This window comes from Lemur catta, chromosome 1 (assembly GCF_020740605.2).
Source record: "Lemur catta isolate mLemCat1 chromosome 1, mLemCat1.pri, whole genome shotgun sequence".
Classification (NCBI taxonomy): Eukaryota; Metazoa; Chordata; class Mammalia; order Primates; family Lemuridae; genus Lemur; species Lemur catta.
Window position 1 is genome coordinate 271,521,371 of NC_059128.1, and position 21,858 is coordinate 271,543,228.

The 21,858-nt window shown below is 37.5% G+C and overlaps 1 protein-coding gene across 2 annotated transcripts; it reads right to left on the minus strand.

Moving 5' to 3' along the window:
- Positions 1-642: 642 nt before the first annotated feature.
- On the minus strand, positions 643-15,843 carry CCT8 (chaperonin containing TCP1 subunit 8). 2 transcript variants are annotated; one of them, XM_045540512.1, is made up of 16 exons: positions 15,580-15,843; positions 12,388-12,478; positions 11,579-11,658; positions 9,679-9,828; positions 9,054-9,234; positions 8,879-8,940; positions 7,817-7,954; positions 6,832-7,010; positions 5,949-6,015; positions 5,787-5,874; positions 5,584-5,699; positions 5,005-5,076; positions 4,766-4,930; positions 4,030-4,149; positions 1,206-1,313; positions 799-864 (listed from the first exon to the last, which is right to left on the minus strand). In XM_045540512.1, the coding sequence occupies exons 1-15, from the start codon at positions 15,637-15,639 to the stop codon at positions 1,218-1,220; spliced, it is 1,665 nt and encodes a 554-aa protein (XP_045396468.1). In that variant the 5' UTR covers positions 15,640-15,843; the 3' UTR covers positions 799-864; positions 1,206-1,217. The 2 variants fall into 2 exon arrangements, with proteins under 2 accessions (XP_045396469.1, XP_045396468.1); XM_045540513.1 differs by lacking the exon at positions 1,206-1,313 and having other exon boundaries at positions 643-864.
- Between the last annotated feature and the right edge of the window lie 6,015 nt (positions 15,844-21,858).

Sequence of the window (21,858 nt, forward strand, 5' to 3'; positions counted from 1 at the left end):
ACCCAGCCATATTGCTTCCAAGAATACCAAAAATACACAAACAGAATTATTCAAGAACCTTATAATATTAATATAATGCATATAGTAGCATGTCCTATAAACTCAGTATCATTCTTTTACAAATGTTTTTTCAACACTCCATATTGACCTTAGGGAAATAGAATCTGCTTTATGAAAACTGACTTGCTTAATTTGTACAATATATTTCAATTGTATCATAAGCATCTCTTTTGTTCTTTCTAGAGTATGTTTTCCATTCAACAAATCACTAATTGCTATTGAACAAGTCACCTGAGTCAAGATTTCTAGACCTGTGAACAAACACTGTGGAAATCTAGTCCAGGTGTCAACAGACCTTTCCTATAAAGGCCAGTTAGCAGATATTTTAGTCTTTGTGGGCTCATTATCTCTGTCAGAACTACTCAACTGTGCCATCCCCTTGATAGAAAGCACATGCAGAAAATATGTAACTTTGAGCATGGCTGTGCTCCAGTAACTTATACAAACCGCAGGACCAGAGGTAAATGGGAAGCAGGTCTTTACATAAGTGACTTGCCTTAAATCCCACAGCTAATGTGATTAACAGGGTTGAGACAAACATGTCATTTAGATCCAGTAACAATGGTAATAAGACAATGAAGCTTTGATAGTAACATGTTTATTATAACATCCAGCTGAGGATAAAAACACAAAACACTTCTTAATTTAAGGAGAATAAGAAAACATCAGGCAATTCCTAGAGTACTACTACAAACATAGCCTTCACCTACAGTAAAATTAAACCATTCAATCGTTTTGGTCATCATCCCAGTCTTTCTTCCCACTTGGAGGCTTGGGCCCACCGGCAGGTTTGGCCATGATGATCTGCATAACAGAACAAAACCACAATAAAGTATGCTTACAAACTCAACCTTTAGAATGAAGAAAAAGAATGTTTTTCTATTTAGCCCGATTTAAGACTAAACAATCTATTTTATACCACATATGAAACACCACAGCGCAAAGTTTGCTAGCTTCCTTGTTAGGAATTAAATTGTAAACTTCCAGCAGTCAGTCTGAGAGTTTCTTGCTTTTATGGATAGTAATAGCAATAAAATCCACACAGATTAGTGAAGGACATTCCAAGACATGCACTTCAATAACCCAGTAAGCTGAATGTGAATATATTTGCATGCATCACTGGTATACATCAGTCAGTCCAGCACCTGATTTGCTATTTATATATGAGGTTCATCTTGCCAACCATCTTTATCATCCCAGTTTCCTTGTGGCTTAGGAGTTTTAGGTCCACCTGCCAGTTTTGCCATTATAATCTAAAGTAGTTGATACACAAATACAAAGTTCAACACTGAAATTTTCTAGAACCTGTAAATAAGAACTATTCAAGGAGCAAGAAAGCAACCCCTTTTCTAACAAGCATCTAGTTCCCTGGTAACTTAAAGACACAAGCCTATCTTTAGTTTACCTAAAATGTGCTAACCCAGCATTTTCCAACTATAACCATCTAACATTGAAAAAGAATGTATGTTAAAAAGTGGTGGCTGTTAACTAAATTAGTTGACTTTAATCAAAGTAGAACTCTGAGACCCTCATAATGTATGTTCTGAATCTCAAAAGTAGGACTACCATATTCATTGCGAAAGTTGTATGATTAGAGAACTTCCTGTATAAAATCAGGGAGTCTGGCTTGTGTTTCAAGCAACACAAATTATAAAACATCTTTGTTGCCACCTCTGATAGATTCCACATCCCTCTCCTCAACTACATTTTTTGTTTTTAAGAGACACACTGTTGGCGCCCAGGCTGGAATTCAATGGCATGATCATAGCTCACAGCAGCCTTTAATTCCTGGGCTCAAACCACCCCCCACCCTAGCCTCCCCAAACTAGCTAGGACTACAGGCGTGCACCACCACACCAGGCTAATTTTTAAATTTTTTATAGAGATAAGGTTGCCCAGATTGGTCTCAAACTCCCAGCCTCAAGTGATCCTCCTGTCTTGGCCTTCCCAGGTGCTGGGATTACAGCTGTGAGCCACCCTGCCCAGCTCACATCTCTTTTCAGAAACCTCTTAAGAAATCTGAACCTGAAATTCTTAGAGTAACATTTTACTGATTGATGTTCAGACTGAATTAAAGGCATTAAGTATAATTTTAGAACTTAAGTGTACCTTGCTTAAAAAAGAAAGTACCTAGAACAGTAGTTCCCAAACTGTAGCAGGTACCATAACCACCTGGAGGGCTTATTAAAACAGACCGTTAGGTCTCCTCCAGAGTTTGTTTCAGTGGTTCTGGGCCAGGTTTGAGAATTTGTTATTTCTAGAAAGTTCTTAGGTGATGATGCTATCTATCAATTTGGGGACCATGCTTTGAGAACTAGCGAAACAGACATTTGAACAAAGATTAATCTAGCCCCTACTATACTTACTATCCAATACTTAAAAGCTTGATTTCCAATTCCCTTTCGAGAATATATACTGTACAAAATTAGGTACAACTGGCTTTTAAAAGAGTGTAAGTTCACTATACTAACACAAACTGGTAAATGTAGTTGAATGGGTTCTCCAGAAACACCCTCTGTGTACAGTGCGAAGACCAGGGGCAACCTCCCCACCATAAAACAAAACACAGTTCCTAGTTTAAAAACAAAATTCAGAAGTGCCTTTGTGATCAAGGGTTATAAAAATTGTCTTGCTTGGATAACTGGCTTTCAAAAACTTCCTAAGTTAAGGAACTTACTTCCACTATCAGAATTTGTTTACCTCACGCATCAGTCTGCTACTTAGCTTCCTCCATCTCCGATTTTTGGTTCACTCTTTTACTCTTAGCTACATTCTAATTACTAAACATTTCCTTAGGCATCTATTATCTTTATTTAAAAACATCCATATTCTTCCACTAAAAACCACCTAATAAACTGATATATGAACCTGTATCAATAAATCTGATACACAAACATCCAGTTTCTGCTTATTTCTGATGAGATGAAACTGAATATACAGTTCCATTTTTGGTCATCTCTGTTAGCTATGAAAAAGTTCTTCCTTATGCAGAGAAAAAATTTGTTTTGCTACAATTAACCACCAATTGGTCTTAACTGTGCTTAGATATAAGTCTGATTGTCTTTCCACTGATTTCCACCTATGACTTACTTCTCCCAACTTTAATTTGGCATGACTTTCACTTAATGGATTTATACTGTGCAGTTATAATTTTCTATTAAGTACTAATTTTGTGGGGAAATGGATTTAATTAAGTTTACTAGAAAATACGTTTTTGAAAAATAATTATGAATTCTGGTTTACATCTATACCCAGAATATACTCACAATTCCTCAATAAGTAGAAATATTATGATTTTAAACACTTTTAAGATCCTTTAGTATCTCAAGCTATTTGTTATAGAAAAATTTTAAATACCCAGGTCCTCTTATCTCCAGACTACTGGAGACTTCATTTTCCTTAGAGTTGGTAGTCTGCAATGTCTGCTTCAGGGCTTCATGGTCCTTCCATATTCTATATTAAACACACTTCCTAAATTATTTGTACAAAGGGGTTCTAAGGCTAAAAAATTTTGAAACCTATGAATCTAAATCAGATTTGTCCTACCCATTCCAATATTAAAATAGCAAAGGTTTCTTTCACTGAAAAGATCTTTTAAATTACTGATAAATTTTTTTTTTTTTTTTTTTTTTTTGGTAGAGAGGGGGTTCTTGCTATATTGCCCAGTGTGGTTTCTAACTCCTGGGCTCAAGCAATCCTCCTGCCTGGGCCTCCCAAAATGTTAGGATTACAGGCAGGAGCCACTGTGCCCAGCCAAATTAGCTGTAATACATTTAATACAATTTAAAACTGTAATAGAAGAAAAAACAAAATTTTCGGAGAGCACTTTATCATCTCTAAAGATGCAAGAGTAAAGAAATAATCCTTTGAATATAATTGGAATTATGCTATGTTCTAGTTCTGTGAAAATATGCTATTGAACCGTGAAAACTAGCATTTTTAAAGATCAAAATTCTACTTTTTGCTCACCTGATCCACTCTAAGTACAGTGACTGCAGCATTAGTAGCAAGTTTGATAGCCCAATATTTTCCCAGGTAAGTATCAAGAATACCAGCTTCCAACATGTCCTTTACAGCAGGGACTTCAGCCTGTCAAACAAAAATTTCATCCTTTCATTTTAAATTCTTTTATGTGAAAATGTTTATAACCCAGTAACTAAAAAACCCTGCATGGCTCCTAAAATAGTATAGGAAAAGTAACCAAGCACAAGTACTATCCTAAAGAGTCCCTTGGTACCTGAGCAGGATTGGTTCCAGGGCCCTTGCAGATACCATATTCTGTGATGCTCAAGTCTCTCATATAAAATGGTAGTATTTAGATGTAACCTATGTACATCCTTTCATATACTTTAAATCATCTCTAGATTAATTATAGTAACTAATACAAGTAGTTGTACTATATTTTTACAATGTGTATTTTTAATTTTTATAAATTTTTCTCATCTACAGTTGGTTGAACCTGCATTATGTGGAACTTGCAGATATGTAGGGCTGACTGTATATACTATAAAACAGAAGGATATCAATAAAACAAAAGGAAAACTAAAATTTTCTTCTATCAGACAAACTATGTAAAAACTAATTGTTAAGAAACGCATTTGCTCACAAATCAGAACACTATCTCATTGATTTTCCTTTTAAACCTTCTATTTTTAGGTTGTGTGTTCACATAATAAAGCAATTTAAGTTGTGTTTTTTCAAATACCTCAATATCTAATCCAACATTTTTATTTCCTTCTTGATGTACAGCATAAAGTTTAGAGATTACTTCATTGGCCTTAACTCCAGAGTTCTCTGCCAGTGCCCGGGGAATAACTTCAAATGCCTCAGCAAACTTCTTAATAGCATACTGTTCCAGTCCAGGACATGTCTAAAATAAAAATGCGTTTATTGCTGCATTTTATTCAAGGAATGGGAAAAACTTTTATGCAGAAAAAGCTTTACCTCTCCATATGATGTGATCTGTTTGGCTAATTCAATTTCTGTTGCTCCACCTCCGGGCACAAGACGTTTATCCTTTAAGTAGAGCCAAAAAAAAAGGTCACTAAAAAGCAGTTTTCAGTTTTCTAATCTTTCCAGATTCCAGTACTCCACCAGACTGGAGTTTTTAATCAGGCATTGTTACTCAAAATTGAATTACAAATGTGGTAAAAATGAATGGTCAGGGAAAATTTTCTTACTGTACAGTGTCTATGAAAAGGGAAGGTCCGAAGTGAAGAATGGGAACAGCACTAAGAACAGTGATTTAGCAATTAAGGTACATTAGAATCAGAAACAACCATAAATGATCCCTTTAAAGCAAACAAACAAACAAAAAAGCATGCCTTGCTATTTATTCCATTGCACAATCACTTTAGGAAACTATCATACGTAATAACAGTGAATGTTTAAGTCTTAAGTAAAAAACAGGTGCTTTGCTTTAAACAAACCACTCATTTTGGAGTTCTCATAATGTTCATGAGTCTGCCAAATGTATTTTTAAAACCTTACAAATTACTAAAGAAGATTATTGCTAGTACTGACCCTTGTGAGAACTTTGAAAGTATTAACACCGTCATCTACTGCCCTTTCTATATCATCCATCAGATTGTCTGTAGAGCCTCGAAGTACTATGGTGGAAATGGCACCATCTTCCTTTTCTGTCAATAAATCAAATGAATTTGGTGATTACATAAAATGAACACCCCCATTTACATTAAATTTTTTTTGGTACCATTATTACATACCATGCTTAAAAACCACCACCTGAGTATCTCCAACTTCTGAGAGGTAAACACTATCACAATGTCCCATTTCTTCGAGGACAGGGGGAGTCTGTAAGAAAGTGACTGTTGTAATAAAAATTCAAACAGTTTCAGCTATCTTTTAATGTTTTCCAAAATACATACCAATCTAGGAAGAGCTGTAGCACCAACTGTTTTGCACAGTCGTCTGAGATCCCATTTTGAGTTTAATCTTTAAAAAAAAAAACCCCAAAGGCCATTATAGAAGTTTTTACTTTATCAGATAACATATAAAGTATAGAGATTAAACAAGAAACTACAGTAGCCCCTAAGTCACATTCTTCTGACTTTAAGCTCAGAACACATCTGGCTTACACTAAGCACTGAGGCCAGGAAACTGATTCCTGACGCTGTGAGCGAGCCCAGCTAGCCAATAATGCTGCACCTTAAGTCTGCGTTGTATGATACTATTCTAGATTTGATGTCACTTTAGTATGCCAGGGGTTTATAGTTCTTAACACCAGAGAAACCCTTACAGAACTCAACAGTATATAGAAAACTTTTGCTTTACTTTATGCAATCAATGTTCTGTAAGAGTACAGTGATTGACCCACATTCCATTGGCTGCTATGTATGGTGGTAGGCAGAAACGGATAGATAAGTTGTCTAATATACGCCATAAATATTCTCATGGATTACACGGCATCTTCCTGACTCCACACTCTAGCCGGCATGCAATGCACTAGGCTTGCATCTGGTCTCTTGAATAAGCTGTTCCTTTTGCCTGGAATGCTTTTCCCTCTTTCCCCTCAAATAACAGCTGTTCATTGATCCTTCAGCTCTCAGCTTGAAGTTTCTTCAGGTGTTTCTTGTCCCCCTACACCAAGTCCTCTTGCTATCTGATCTAATTCTTATACTTTCCTTGTATTAACAGTCTTCATAGTCTATTGAATTTGTTTAGTGTTCTACTACCAAAAAACAATTTATAATTTTGGTTAATAGAATGCAGCTCAAAAGGTAGGAAAAAAAGAATGCAGCTCTCTCTTACCTCACCAACATGATATTGTATTTGTTTGCATAATGAAGAGCCATGTCTGCCACTTTGCCACCTGTTACTACAACATTTGCACCAGTATTAGCAATAGTTCTGACTTGTGCATCCATGAGATTTTCTTCTCCCTTACTAAAATTCATCAGTTCTTCAGCAGTCTTTATCAATACCGTTCCCTGGCAAAACAAGCAAGTGCTCTTTAAAACCATTTCACTACTTTAGCAGTCAAAGTCATAAGGTAATAGTTTACTAAAGAAATAATTTAAAGGTCTGACAAAAAATATGGGGACAAATACGCATATATCACGAAGTAGAATACAAAATCTGTATGAAATAGACACTCAGCTTGCTCCTAGACCCCTCTCCCAAAACATATTCATTTGCTTTTAACAGGTACTTAGGTGGAAAAGTTGGAGGAATATTTTTATTTTCAGTATGTCAGGCAGATGTCCTGGTATTTGTCTTTTGACAAAGGTCAACTACAGTCACCAAAATGATGTTGTGGTTCTCAACCTTTTTCTAAAATGTGTACTAAATTAACAGTAACCCCCAATCCTGTGAAACTTAAAACCATCAACAACTTGGATTTCAAGAATTCTAGAGATGAAGTCAGCCACTACTGACTATGAACACAAACTTTAAACTTTTTAATATGTATTTTTTAAAAACATATGTATCATTTCCAAATCACATTTGGATATCTTGTTTCAGAATGCTATAGAATGTCAGCATTTTAAAAAAATTTTTGTAAAGAGCACACAAAGTACTCTCTCACTTGCTGAATATGTAAGCTGTCAAGGGCTTTGTGTTAGGATATAAATAAATACAACCACCATCTAATATTTCAAGTTTAATATTTAGCAGTTGAATTACACAAATAATATAAATCTGGTATAAAAACAGGTAAAAGCAAACGCGACCTCAAACACTAATCTGAAAGAACAACCCAAATTTTTGCTTTTAAGGTTTGAATTCTACATACCTTAGTTTCTGTTATCATGCCATCAAAAGGGCAAGAGTACACTGCTATTTTTGCATCTTTGACAGAGGTTACATCACCTTCAGTTTCCTTCTTAAACACCATGCCATGCAATACTGAAGATGAATGGATACCAGAGCCCTAAGGAGGGGAATACACAAACCATCAGTAACCTCATGAAAACAACATAAGGCTAAGTTGATTCTGCATGCACCACAAATATCCTTTTGTAAGGTAAAGTAATATGCCGAGGCAGTGACTACTGCGATAAGGGACAAGGTGGAAGGCATAAAGCACAGCACTCTGCTTAAAGTAGGAATCGTTGTGGGAATAAGCCACTGTTATGGAGAAGAGGTCCTTCAGTTTACTGGGAACAACCAAAGGCAGAGAACTGCTTTTAGCCATTCACCAAGTACTTGGTGCTGATGTACCAGGCATAGCTGTCAGTACTGGACACAGAGGAGAGAACAAAGCAGCAACGATTCTGCTCTCACAAGCTTATAATTTAATGGAGAAGGTGGACAGTAATGAAGGGAGACAGAAAACATACAATGCACATATAAATACATATATAAAGAGCACATGTACTTAGGTAAGCTAAATTCATGTTAAGAATCAGTACACTGATGTGCAAAACCAGTCCAATTACAGGTTTTAATACATCGAGCACATCATTTATCAAAAATATACTTGAACATTTCAATACTAACATTAAAATATGAATTTTATTATTGCAGAATAGAACAATCTCCATTCTACTGAAAACTGCATACTAAGCTTATTGTAATTCAGCATATATGAAGAATGCAAAAAAGTTTATATGCTATTCTCAACTCACAAGATGTCATAAAAAATGATGACTTTACAAGGAGATATGTCCTTTTAAATTTAAATAGGTAGTAGTAACAACTTAGCAATATTAAAATATTGTAAAACGATACCTCAAAAGAAGTCTTAAGTGTCCAAATTATCAGATAAAATTTAGGTTTAGATTAACACAATTTTTTTGTGTAAGAATAATTAACTTAGATAGCTAATGTAGTTAATGCATTTTTCTAAACTTACCAGAATTTTACAAACTCTGATGTTGTCAACATTGAAATGGCCGGAATCAGGAAAAATAGACACTGTTGAGAAAATTAGACATATCAAAAGACATCTTGGGATAACAGAGAAAACATCTAGTCACCTTAAAAGACATTTTTATTTTGGACCTTTTCATATGCTGGTATTTACTTACCACATGCCTGAGCAATAAGCCTGGCCAGAAATGTTTCGTTACCATACTGTTTACTCATTATGGAGGTCTGAAGCAGAGTTGACACTTCATCAACATCTCGAAGGTTTTTTGCAGAACAACATACCAAATTAGGAAGAATCTCATGGGCTTTTCTGCAGGCTATTTCATAACCTTCTATGACCTAAAATACAAATAACAAAAATATTTCTCTAATTCTGACATGGCTTAAAGTAGTCGTTTTGGTAAACCCAATACATATGGATATTTTCAATATAAAATGACAAAGAATCAACTGTACTTTCATAATTGCACATATAGCAGGGTCTACTAGCTATGAGTGTAGGCTTTGATGACAGCCCAAATTTGAATCCTAACTTACTAGCTATGAGGTCTTGGGTAAAATTTTCCTAATTTTAGTCTCACTTTAGGCCTAACAGGGTTTTTGTGAGAATAAAATGAGACACTGCATGTGAAGAATATGTACTATAATGCGTGGTACAGAGTACACTGCTCAATAAATGTTAGCTACTATTAAAATAATGATTTTAGTTTAAGTTTTAAGCAATAGCTATGTATACAGGCAAAAATAAAGTACAAGTATATTATAAAATGAACATTTACTCACCTCTGAAACTGACAGACCAATTCTCAGAAGTTCTTCAGCTAATTCCAGAAGAGCTCCAGCAAACACCAGAACAAAGTTTGTGCCATCTCCAACCTCTTGCTCTTGCATGTGAGAGGCCATTACAATCATTTTTGCAGCAGGATGCTGTACCTGGTAAAAGAGGTAATATTAAGATAAACACCTGATCATTAAAGCAACATAAAATCATTAATTTCCACTTCCTAAAGTAATAGACTCCAATTTCTCCATGGGCTACATAACTCCCATTTTAAAATTTTTATTTCTAATTATTATGGGTACATAATAGTTGTATATATTTATAGGGTACATGTGATGTTTTGATATAGGCATCCAATGTGAATTAATCAAATCAGGGTAACTGGGGTATCCACCACCTCAAGCATTTACCATTTGTGTTAAGAACATTCCAATCCCACTCTTTTAGTTATTTTAAAGTACACTCTAACTTACTGCTGATTACAGTCACTTTGTTGTGCTATCAAATATTGTTCCTTTTATCTAATTATCTATCTACCTGTATTTTTATACCCATTAACCATCCCCAACTTATCCCCCACCTCCTCACTACCCTTTCTCAGCCTCTGGTAACCATCGTTTTACTCTGTCTCCGAGATCAACTGCTTTGAACGTAACTCCCATTTGATCACACTGCTATACACTTAGTAAGAAAAAAATCCAAGTCCCTATAGTCCTATCAGCATAAATGCATCACTAGAAATAAAACCTCAAAGTACACTTTTTTTGATGTTTAGTCACCTAGCACATACAGCTCCATAGATAAGGTTCAGCACATCATTATATGTTCACTAAATTAAAAAACAAAGTAATTACAACCACTAAACCTAGACATTTTTTTAAAAAGGCTTCAGGAGAACTAAAATAGACATCACTTAATTTAGTCATAAGTCGCAATATCTACTTGTACGTTCTTGCTGCATGTAAGGGCTATCTATCATCTGTGGTTTTAAAAAAGGGAAGTATAACGTTTTTCTTAAAATAAATACAAAATTTTATGTGGATTTTATTCTTAGGATTTAATTTTAGATACTTTTACAGAAATAAGCCAACAAAGTATAACAAGTGATAGTAGTGAGAAAATTATAACATGTCAGCACTATGACTTTATTATTTTTACAATATCCCCATTAGACTTTAATAACTCCTGAGAACATCAGAGTGTACACTAACATTAACATTCACAATGACAAGTCCCTCACAAATATTTTGTGGAGTTAAAATTTTAAGTTTGTTGAATATATTCCTTAAGAATATATTGTTACTGGAGAAGTTAGAGAAACGTTAATTTATCTACAGTTTTATTTAAAATACAAGATTAAGTTGTTCCAGTTCTTTGAAGGCTAAGCTTCATGAAAATTCCCTGAGGAATGGCTCCATGCGTGTTCAGATGCCGGAGCTTCCCCATAACACTGCTGGTGGTATCTATTCTGTAGATTTTACAGTAACAAAACTGCAGCTGAATAAAGTAAAAATCCCATCAACTGACTTTTTATTTTCATAAAACCAAACAGTTTATTTTTAAAAATCACTGTCTTATGCATCAGATGTTTCTGCATATGGAATAATTCACTTCAGTGTCACTCTACAGAACAAGAATATTGTACTTCAATTTGATATGGTTATTAGCAAATATACTTTTATCACAACCAATCCCTCCAAAAATCAATAACTTTTTTGAGTAGCTAAAACGTTAAACCTAAAGAGGACTCTTTATAACTAAAAAAATCTATATAATAAATTTTTAAGTTGGAAAAAAACGTCCCTTATTATCCAGTCTAAAATAAGAGATTTCTATTATGTTAAAATACACTTAACTTTGATGTCACCAAAACATACGGCCCCTTTTAAAGAAGTAACTTACTTCTAGTTCTCTTAAAATAGTTGCAGCATCATTTGTCACAAACAACTTCTCCAAGTGGTTGATAACCATTTTGTTCATTCCTCAAATAGTTAAAAAAGAAAAAGAAATCATTAATCAAATCCTTTCCTAAATACCCAGGAAAATTTAGTGAAACAGTATAAATTTGAGTTTATTTCTTAAAATAGCTTTGTAAGAACTCAACACATACTGTCTGCTCATTACGTCTACCTCACAGCCCTATGGACTTTTTCTGACCACACACCCATATTATTTCTTTTCTAATTTCCTACAATTACTAGAGAGGATGCCAAATCTCACATTTTTGCTGACTTCTATCTTGCTTGCAATACTCTTGGCATGCAACAAGTGCTCAATAAACACGAATTATGTTAACGTAAAAAGACTAAAATAATCTACTTAACAGTATATTTAGTTTTATGGTCATTCCATAAATCTATCAATTTCAATTGGTGGTAGAAAGCAAGAAGAAGGAGAGAATTTTCTCCCTTAAACTATAATGTCACTTTTAATTAAAGAACTGTTCAGTGTTTGTCACAATGAACATTAGGTACTATCGAAAGTCAAAGTGCTATTATTTTTCTATCCTCTCAACAGGATAAAAAACATCCAGTGATTCCTATTCTTCTAAAGAGATCCCAGTTGCTGATGAAAAATGTTGTACTGGTATCAATGACCTATGAAATTAACTTTCAAAGCCACACTGTAAATATAATATCCTTGGAACAAACTTGAAAGAAGAGCTAGTACACAAAATTCTATTATTTTGTATATTTTAAAACATGAATTACCATTTGGTCCATATGCTGTACGAGTGGTTTGGGCAAGCTCCTTGCAAGCTTGTATGTTTCTATACACAGCCTCTTCTAATCCTGAAAAATGCTGTCAAAAAAAACTTCTAATTAGATAGGACAGTGAAATAAGAATTTTCAAATACAAAGTCTCTGCTTATCTTGCTTGTAATAAAGAGGCAGAATAGCTTAGATATTTGGCACCTGGGAGCTGGTTACAATTCTTAGCTTTCCGGCTAATTAACTTACATGACCTTGGGCAATTTCCCTAACATTTCTTTATCTGTAAAATGGAGGTAATAATAATAGTACCTACCTCATGGGCTGCTGAAACAAACAAGATTTATGTATGTAAAACATGGCATCTGATATTAATAAAGAATCCATAAATATCCTCACTATTTGAATGAATAAAGCCACGAAATTTTAAGGAACCGCAGGTACCTCCTTACACATCAAATCACAGACAGGACCTATCATTTTTTAGAGTGTAACATACAGGGAAGCATGCTAAGACTGATCAGATAAAGGATATGAGGTATTTTAGGTAAAATATCTTTCCAGAGTTTATCGGTGTTTTCTAAATAAAAGTAGAAATGTGGTATATTTTTCTTGTTGTGTTAGAACCTGGGCTTTGTAAAGCCAGCAGTTCTATGTTCATTGGGAATTCCCACTTAGAAGTATTTGCCCCTCAAGTGTTTAAGGACTAAAGTACACAGATGATTGAATATTCTTTTGAATTACAATTTCAATTATATAGATATTAAAAAAACTGAACTGCTCACAATACCGAAATTCTCAAATTTACACTTTTTTTGACAGTTGGGATTTTACTGGGGCCTCAGAGAGGTCTCATGAGCCTATTGCTCAGGTAAACATTTTCCTAGAGTTGTCTCTCCTAGAGCCATTAGCCACTTGTGGCTAGTTAAAGTAAGTAAATTTTAAAGTAATTAAAATAAAATACTTAGTCCCTCAGTTGCACTAACCACAGTTCAAGTGCCCAGTAGCTACATATGGCTAGTGGTTACCATATTAGACAGTGCTGATACAGAAAATTTCCAGCACGGCAGAAAGTTTATTAGATAGTACTGCTCTAAAATATAAGGGATGGTTTTTATAACATCCCTAAAAGGAACTGTGATCCACACAAGATTCATAGCCACTACTTTAGAAGTATTGAACTCCCAACAATAGAATTTAAGTCTGACCTGGCTTATACTCTTCTTTCCCCTCACCCCCATTTTCTCAGAAATGGCCAACTGATCACAAATCAGATCCCATCACTACCTACCACACTTAAGACCTTTCAATGGCTTTCCACCATTTTTAAGATAAAATGCAAATCCCTCTTCAGGGATACAAGGCCCTACATGTTCTCGTCTCCTCCTCTGAATTTACCATTATCTTCCCTTGGTAAACTTCAACTCCGTCACCTATTTTTTTTTTTTTTAAATACGTCAAACTCATTCCATCCTCAGGGTCTTTGTACCAGCTGGTTCCTCAGCCTGTAACATGTCCCCCTCTCATCTTTGCTAGTTCCTTCTGTCACTCAGCACTGACCTAAGAGTTCTTCCCTGAACATCTTATCATTTTGTCTACCGCAATCCTTCTTTTTAAAGACAGACTTTTTACTTCCTGTCATTCTCTAGTATAGTCTATTTCCTTCACCATTATTTGAAAATTTCCTTATTTGATCATTTATTATTTCTGCCTCAGAAGAATATAAACTCTAGGAGAGCTGAGACTTTTGTCTTTCACTGCAGTCCCTTCAGTACCTATTTACCAAATAGAATATCTCAGTGTTCTGCAGAAAACCACTAGTATCTGAATGACAATTAAATGATGCTTTGTGATACATAAATTTTCCAAACCTATATTAGTAAAAAAACAATTCAAATTGGAAGCTATGATTTTTTTTTAGGGGAGCAATGTCATTATCTTTTCAAAAAAATTTTTATTAGAGACAGGGTCTGTCTCCCAGGTGCGAATGCTGTGATACCATCATAGCTCACTGCAGCCTTGAACTCCTGGGGTCAAGTGATCCTCCCACTTTAAGCTGCCCCAGTAGCTGGGACTACAGGTGCACAACATCATGCCCAGGTAATTTAAAAAAATTTTTTTGTAGAGACTGGGTCTAGCTATGTTGCTTGCCCAGGCTGGTCTGCAATGCCTCACCTCAAGGAATCCTCCTGCCTTGGCCTCCCAAAGCGCTGGGATTACGTGCCCTGCCCCAGAGTATTTTAAAAGTGCATCCTACAAACATGAACCCAGCTCCCTAATACTGTTAAAGCTCCCTTTACCTCCCATACAACCTTAAATTCAACCGCAATCATCTACTTCTTCAATTTAACACATAAAATATGGAGGACAAATAAAGGAACACCACTATTTGAACAGCCAAAAAGCCAAACTTTATCAATAGTGCAGTAAGATTTTTTTTTTAAACTACGCTCCTGAAATTATATCCAGACCAGGCCACAAAACAAAATATTGTTATTTGACCCAGGGTATAACTTATCCTGTGGGTCACAGAGGTTTAAGACAGAACTCAAAGATACCATTTTTGGTCCAATCTCTTCAATTTAAAGACGAGGACAGGGGTCCGTTTTAGGTCAAGCTTCCCAGCATTAAGTTGAGACTGGAATGCATTTGGCTACGACGCACTGCTTCTGAGAGCTAAACTGGAAGCCCTCTGTCTCTCACTTGGAAGGAAACCACCTGTTCCTACGCCCTCCTCTCTAGATCGCCCGCTCCTCGTCCCTTCCCATTCTGTAACTCGCAAACTGTGTGTCAATCACGTTGCAGTTCCCAAAGCGACTTCACTTACATTATTCACCTTCACCTTCACCTCCACCATACCCTTTCAGGGTGGAGGGCCTGATCTGCCCCATTTTGCGAATGAAGCACAAATGCACGAGTGGCTTCATGCCTGCCCAGCTAGAAAGTGTAGAGGCCTTACCCCTCAACCATCACTTTCCCCCCTCGGCCTTCCTCCAGGTCGAGGAAGAATGGAAGTGCCCGCAGACCTCCACGCCCGAGCCCTCGCGAAAACACCTCCGTTTCTGGAATCTTCCCGCGACCGCTGTGCCAGGGGAGCACGCCCAGCCCGTTAGTCGGCCCTCCGTCCTTGCTGCGGCCGCCGCAGCCCTACGCCGACTCCCCCCCACCGCACCCCCTTCCTCCATCCCTTACTTTCGCTCCGTCCTTGAGCATCTGGGCAAAGCCCGGGGCCTTGGGAACGTGAAGCGCCATGGCCAGCCTGCAGAGAGCCGTTCACGCGCTCGCTCGGAAGGCCGCGGAGGAAGCGAGGGACACCCACAGCCTTCTGGGAAGGCTGCGTGCCCCCGCCTCACGCTCCTCCTCTTTCTCCCGCGGGCCCGCCTCCTCCCCAGCCGCCTAGTTTGAAGCCTCGCGAGAACGAAAGCAGCTTCCTCAGCCAGAACAGAATAGACGATCCCCGACCGGTCGACCGGTGGGACCGAGCGCAGGGTGTGCCATCGGGCTTCAAGCTGACGCAGGCGCAGTCGGCCCGGGCCGTTGGGGCTCGCACCTGGCTGTCCTCACTGAGCGGAGTCAGGGTCCGGACGTTTGGTTTTTGCCGCTTCTGACGTGGAAGCCACACTTCCTAAGCTTAAGTTCCACGTACTCTTCCAGACCCAGCCGCCAACATCAGGACAGGTGTGCCTCTTCTTCCCGCGGCACAGCATCTGCCCTCACGCCCCAAACCTATCTTTGGGCGTCAGCTCTGTGTTGGGCACCGTGGGGAGCGCTGGGAACGTGGAGGTGACAACTAAAGTCCTTCGTAAGGACGGCTGTGCATCCAGGGCTCCCGTGTGCCAGGTTCTGTGCGACTCGCTTTACGGGCGGTATCTTTGTTAATGGGCAGTCCTACAAGTTAACATTACATCCATTTTATAAAAGGGAAACTGAGGTTCACAAACGGTAAATAATTTGCCCGAGATGACAGAGCTAGTGAATGTTAAAGCTAGGATTCCTGCCCAGATCAGACTGGTTGCAAACTGCACGTTCTTTATCTCTATCTATAGTGCTCTTTTCTACTTCTTCCTGGAAACAAATTCCTTTTATTCCCAGAATCTTTTAAAACTTAATCTCTATGTCCTTTCACATTAACACATGGCTGATTGAAAAAAACAAGAATTTTCACGTTGTGAAAGTAATCCACTCTGTTTGTAGAAAATACAGAAAACATGAAACAGATCGTTTTGGTTGGACATTTGATTTGGACACGTATAAATGAACATAAAACTTTAACTTAAGACAAATTTAGAGTGCCTAAAATAATCTCATGTGTCAAGTGTCTCATTGGTTCCTATTTTTTCTAATAAATATTTAAAATACATAATTACTAAAATAAAAAACTCTTTTTTGACACCTAATAAGACGGTATGTAAAGCACCCATTTGGAAACATGGTGAAAGAGAAGCGGTTCTCAAACTGTGTCCCAGGAACCTCTGAGGCTCCCCAAGACCTTTTCAGGGTCCACCAAGACAAAACTATTTTCATAATAATGAAAGACATTTTCTCTCTCATTCTTTGGGGAGTTTCTAGAGTCCTGCATGATGTGTGATATTACAACAGTTTAGATGTAAAAGGTATGAAAAGCCAGTTGTCTTCTATGAAGCCACATAATTAAAGATTTGCAAAATGCAAAATAATGCCACTCTTCTCTATTTTGGAAAGTAGAGTTATTTTTAATAAAAATATGTTTGTTAACAAGGGATGGGTTGATTGTTATTTTTTTAAAGTTAAACAGTTATCAGTTTTAATTTATAATACAGTAAATATGATAGTTATAATCCACATAAACAAAAGGTTTTTGAGGACCTCAATAATTTTTAAGAGCCTAAAGGGGTTTTGAGACTGAAAAGTTAGAGAACCACTGTAATAGATCAGTTCTGAACAACGGACAATTCAAGATTTTCTCATGTATTAGATAAGAAATAACTCATTCCTTTAACTCAAAGAGAATATTACTTATAAATAGAGCTAACACAAAACTGAAAGGGGCTAAAATGACACTATAAAATTTTATTAATTAAAAATGAGGAATCAAAACCTTTAAAAAATTTATGGCTAGACCATGGAAAATTGAACTTGAGGACAACACAATTGATGAATGAAATGTTTTGTTTAAAGTCTATAATAAAAATTTGATCTGGGCCGGGCACAGTGGCTCACGCCTGTAATCCTAGCACTCTGGGAGGCCGAGGCGGGAGGATCGCTTGAGGTCAGGAGTTCGAGACCAGCCTGAGCAAGGCTTCTTACTAAAAATAGAAAGAAATGATCTGGACAGCTAAAATTATATATATAGAAAAAAATTAGCTGGGCCTGGTGGCACATGCCTGTAGTCCCAGCTACTCGGGAGGCTGAGACAGAAGGATTGCTTAAGCCCAGGAGTTTGAGGTTGCTGTGAGCTTGACGCCACGGCACTCACTCTAGCCTGGGCAACACAGCGAGACTCTGTCCTAAAAAAAAAAAAAAAATTTGATCTAACAATTTTAATAAACTGGAAATGGTAAGAATTAAAATCTATTTTAATCTTCTGTATGGCAATTTATCAAGGAATGAAATTGATTTAATTGCTAAGAATGCTTTTTAGATGAAAATTCTTAATTTTATGTAATTTGAGTTAAACTGTACTCACTAGACAGTCAAGAGATCAAGGGCAATATTTCCACTGGGTCCAAGTAGTAGATGAAATATTTCTCACCCAGAAAATAAAACAAACACAAATACTTAATGTGGCTTCAAGGCTTAGGTTCTGGCCCTTGCTTCTCTCACCCTTATCTTCTCCCTCTTGGCTTTACTGTCTTCTGGCCCCAATAACCAGAATAGTTTATGCTGTCCACTTTCCCTCTTCTGCTTCAGGGTCTTTGTCTTGCTGTTCTCTCTACCTAAAATGCTCTTCCTCTCCCTTTTGGCTAGGTTAATTCTACTTCAATAAGCAGACACTTTGATTAGAAAGCTTTTGATGACCTCCGAAGACATTTCCTGTTTGTCATTCTCATAGCTTCTGTGCTTCCTCATAGCACTTACCACAGTTATAATGGCAAAATTATTTATTATGTTTCTCCATCAGTAGGTAGGTGATGTATCACTAGCACTTATCCTGTAATTGGGCATTGCATGGAGTAAGGATTCAATAAATAGTTGTCAAATGATGAATGCACAAACAAATAGGTATCCAGAAGAGTAGACCAAAGAATTGGGGAGCTGTGGTCTGAATGTTTTTGTCCCCTCAAAATTCATATGTTGAAATCCTAAACCCCGAGGCGATGGTTCTAGGAGGTGGGGCCTTTTGGGAGGTGATTAGTTCATGAGGGACAGAACCTTCACAAATGGGATTAGTGCCCTCATAAAATAGGCCTAAGGGAGCTTGTTTGCCTTTCCGCCATGTGATGACACAGTAGACAGTGCTATCTATGAACCAGGAAGTGGACCCTCGACAGACACTGCATCTGCTGGCACCTTAACCTTGAACTTCCAGCCTCCAGAAATGTGAGAAATAAATTTCTGTTGTTTATAAGATACCCAATCTATAGTATTTTGTTATAGCAGACTAAGATATGGGAGGTGTGGTCTCTTATTTTTCCCATCCAGACATACATGCAGCAAAACCAGAGAACAACACAAAACAATGAAGAGGATTTTTGCCCAGGAGTTTGTAAAAGGCCAAGGAGACTGTAGGTTTCTATTTTTTAATTCAAAATCCCGGGATCCTCATGTTACCTGCCAACTGAAAACATGGCCTGCAGCTTCCAGGAAAGAGCTAAAGGCCTTGAGGATTGGGGGTGTTAGCTCCCTCAACTTCTCATTCAGGAGGAACTTCACCATGGGCTGGGGATGTCTGAGCCAACTCAGGACTCTGATGAGGACTCAGTTCACCATTTTCTTTCTCTTTTTGAGACAGAGGCTTGCTCTGTCTCCTGGTCTAGAGTGCAGTGGTGTGATCAGAGATAGCTCACTGCAACCTCAAACTCCTGGGCTCAAGTGGTCCTCCTCTGCCTCAGCCTCCCAAGTATAATATCTGGGACTACAGGTACACACCACCACACAAGGCTGACTTTTCTATTTTTTTTTTGTAAAGGCTGGGTCTTGCTCTTGCTCAGGCTGCTCTCAGTCTCCTGGCCTCAAGCGACCCTCCAACCTCGGCCTCCTAGCGTGCTAGGATTACAGGCCTGAGCCACCACACCTGGCTCAGTTCACCATTTGTTTTCAGTTACTTTGTTTCTATTTTTGGCTCTTTCTTTTGTTTACCTTAAAGTTTTAACCTCTGTACTTCAGAATTGTTTAAATGTTTTAACCCTGTCTACACGTTGTAATTTTTTTTTGTATTCTTATTTAATTTTACCAACTCTCATTAAATCTTTAACTTTCTAACTTTTCTTTTCAGCCCCATTTATGTTACTTACTTTATGTTACTCTATCATCTTATTTTTCATTATCTTTCCATTAAATTTTAATTCTTTTTCTTTGGTTTTGGATTTTATGATTTCTTTTGTGTTGACTTGTTATTCTACTTCAGTTTTTTTTTATTGTTAAAATATCTTCACATTCCTTTTATATATTTTTTTCTGTTTTAATCAAATTTCTTTGGGCTTAAGGGGGCCCAATAATTTATATACCTATTCCCTTTAGAAGTTTGGAAATAATCAGGAAAATATTAGCGGGAGTCAGGCAGCTGGAATTCAGTCTCACTGGACTATGGAGAATACAGTTTAGTGTAAAAGCACAGACTTGCTTGCACACCATTGCTGCTTTGCACTAAAGTGGAGTGGAGAAGCAGAACAGAGAATGGGAGACTTTAAGTGGGTTAACTCCATGCAATCAAAAAAGGCAGCGCCATATCAGTCACTCACCAATGAGATAACTCCTTTTAATGAGGAGGGGAGTCAGAGGCCGAGAGGGTTTAGGGGAACCAGAGAAGTAAGACTAAGCACTCTCCTCCCAATATAATTGTTACTTTTATTTTTTAATCTCCCTGTAAATCTCCCAAACCCTGCCTTTTCTCTATGGGGTTGAGACAGTATAGGGACAGGACTGGGGCCTCACTTCTGACCTAGGGAGGTAACATGAGACACCATGACCCAGCCTAATTAACTGTAAAAGGAAAAAAAAAAAAGAGCTCCTAGCCGCTGGAATTCAGCCCATACCCATATAAAGTGAGGGCCCAACCATCTGTCTCTTGAGTGATGTTTTCTAAGATCACTGAAGCAAGATGCTGACACTAGCTGATAAAGAACTTGACTGCAAAGATCTAACCACCTCAAACCAAAAAAAGCCACCACACTGACGTTACCCTGACTTTCCCCTCATTATAATTATTAGGGAGGGGACTCAGAGCTCAGTATGAGAAAGAATTCTCAACACAAAGCTTAGAATAGTTTCAAAGAAAGAAAGTTTATCTTACTTGCCAAAGGTGGGAAGGTCGCAACACAAGAAAAAGAAAGGAGAAATGTCGGCCCTGAGGCTAAGGGGTTTGGAATTTTTTAAGGAAAAAGGGTAACTACACATTAATGTAAGCTGATACAGGAGGCAGCTGTGAAGTAGCTGTGTCTGTTTATTCTTTCCCCCCCCCCTTCTCTTTGAGGCTGCCTTATCAGGGTCCTTGCAATATGGTCTGGCAGGAACTGAGGTGGTGAGCTTGCACCCTTGCTGTCTGCTCAGGGCTCTTCAAGGCTGTTAAAATATGCTCTTAGAGAAGTCTCAGATGATTAGTCTTAAAGATGAGTTGAGCCCCACGTGGTTAATCAGACAAGGGCTGTTGTGCTATGATCTTTCCCTCCAAAGGGGCAATTACGTGCTATGAGTTTATTCCTCTTTCTTTCTATTAGTTTATTTTTCTCTGTTAGATAGTTTATTAGCAAGGTCACCCTATCATTCCTCCCTGGCTTTGGTTAGAATTAATAGTCTCACTAACGGGCTCAAGACTGGGGTATTTGGGTGGAGGTCTGTTTTCCTATAACTGCTTCTTACTGATTTAGGGTCATAGAGTTGTCCCTACCTGAGAGTCCAGCTGAGAGTCATTAAGGGGGAGCGGCTGAATGGGGATGGTCTTGAAAGCCAGAGTAGAGGCAGGATAGGAATTACTTTGAAGAGAAACTGCAAGGGCTCTTTTGCCCTTTTTTCTTTAGTTTTAAATGAGTTTGTATTGTATACATTGTTGTTAGAAATGGCTGTTTTAAGTGACCTTGAATTAGTGATATCGTAGACAGTGAGTTTATCTTAATACCAGTAACTTAGCAACTGTAGTTGTAAAGTAGGCAGAAAAGAAAATAGTTTAACAGAATGGTAGCAGTTTGACCCTTTGAGCTCTGAATTTTTCTTGATGTCATTTGTCCACTAGTTTAAACATGTGTACAAGAACAGAACATAATATGTGGAGACCAGCTGGGGTCCTAGGAGACATGACATGTCTTTATACTTTTTTTCATAGACAGTACATTTTTA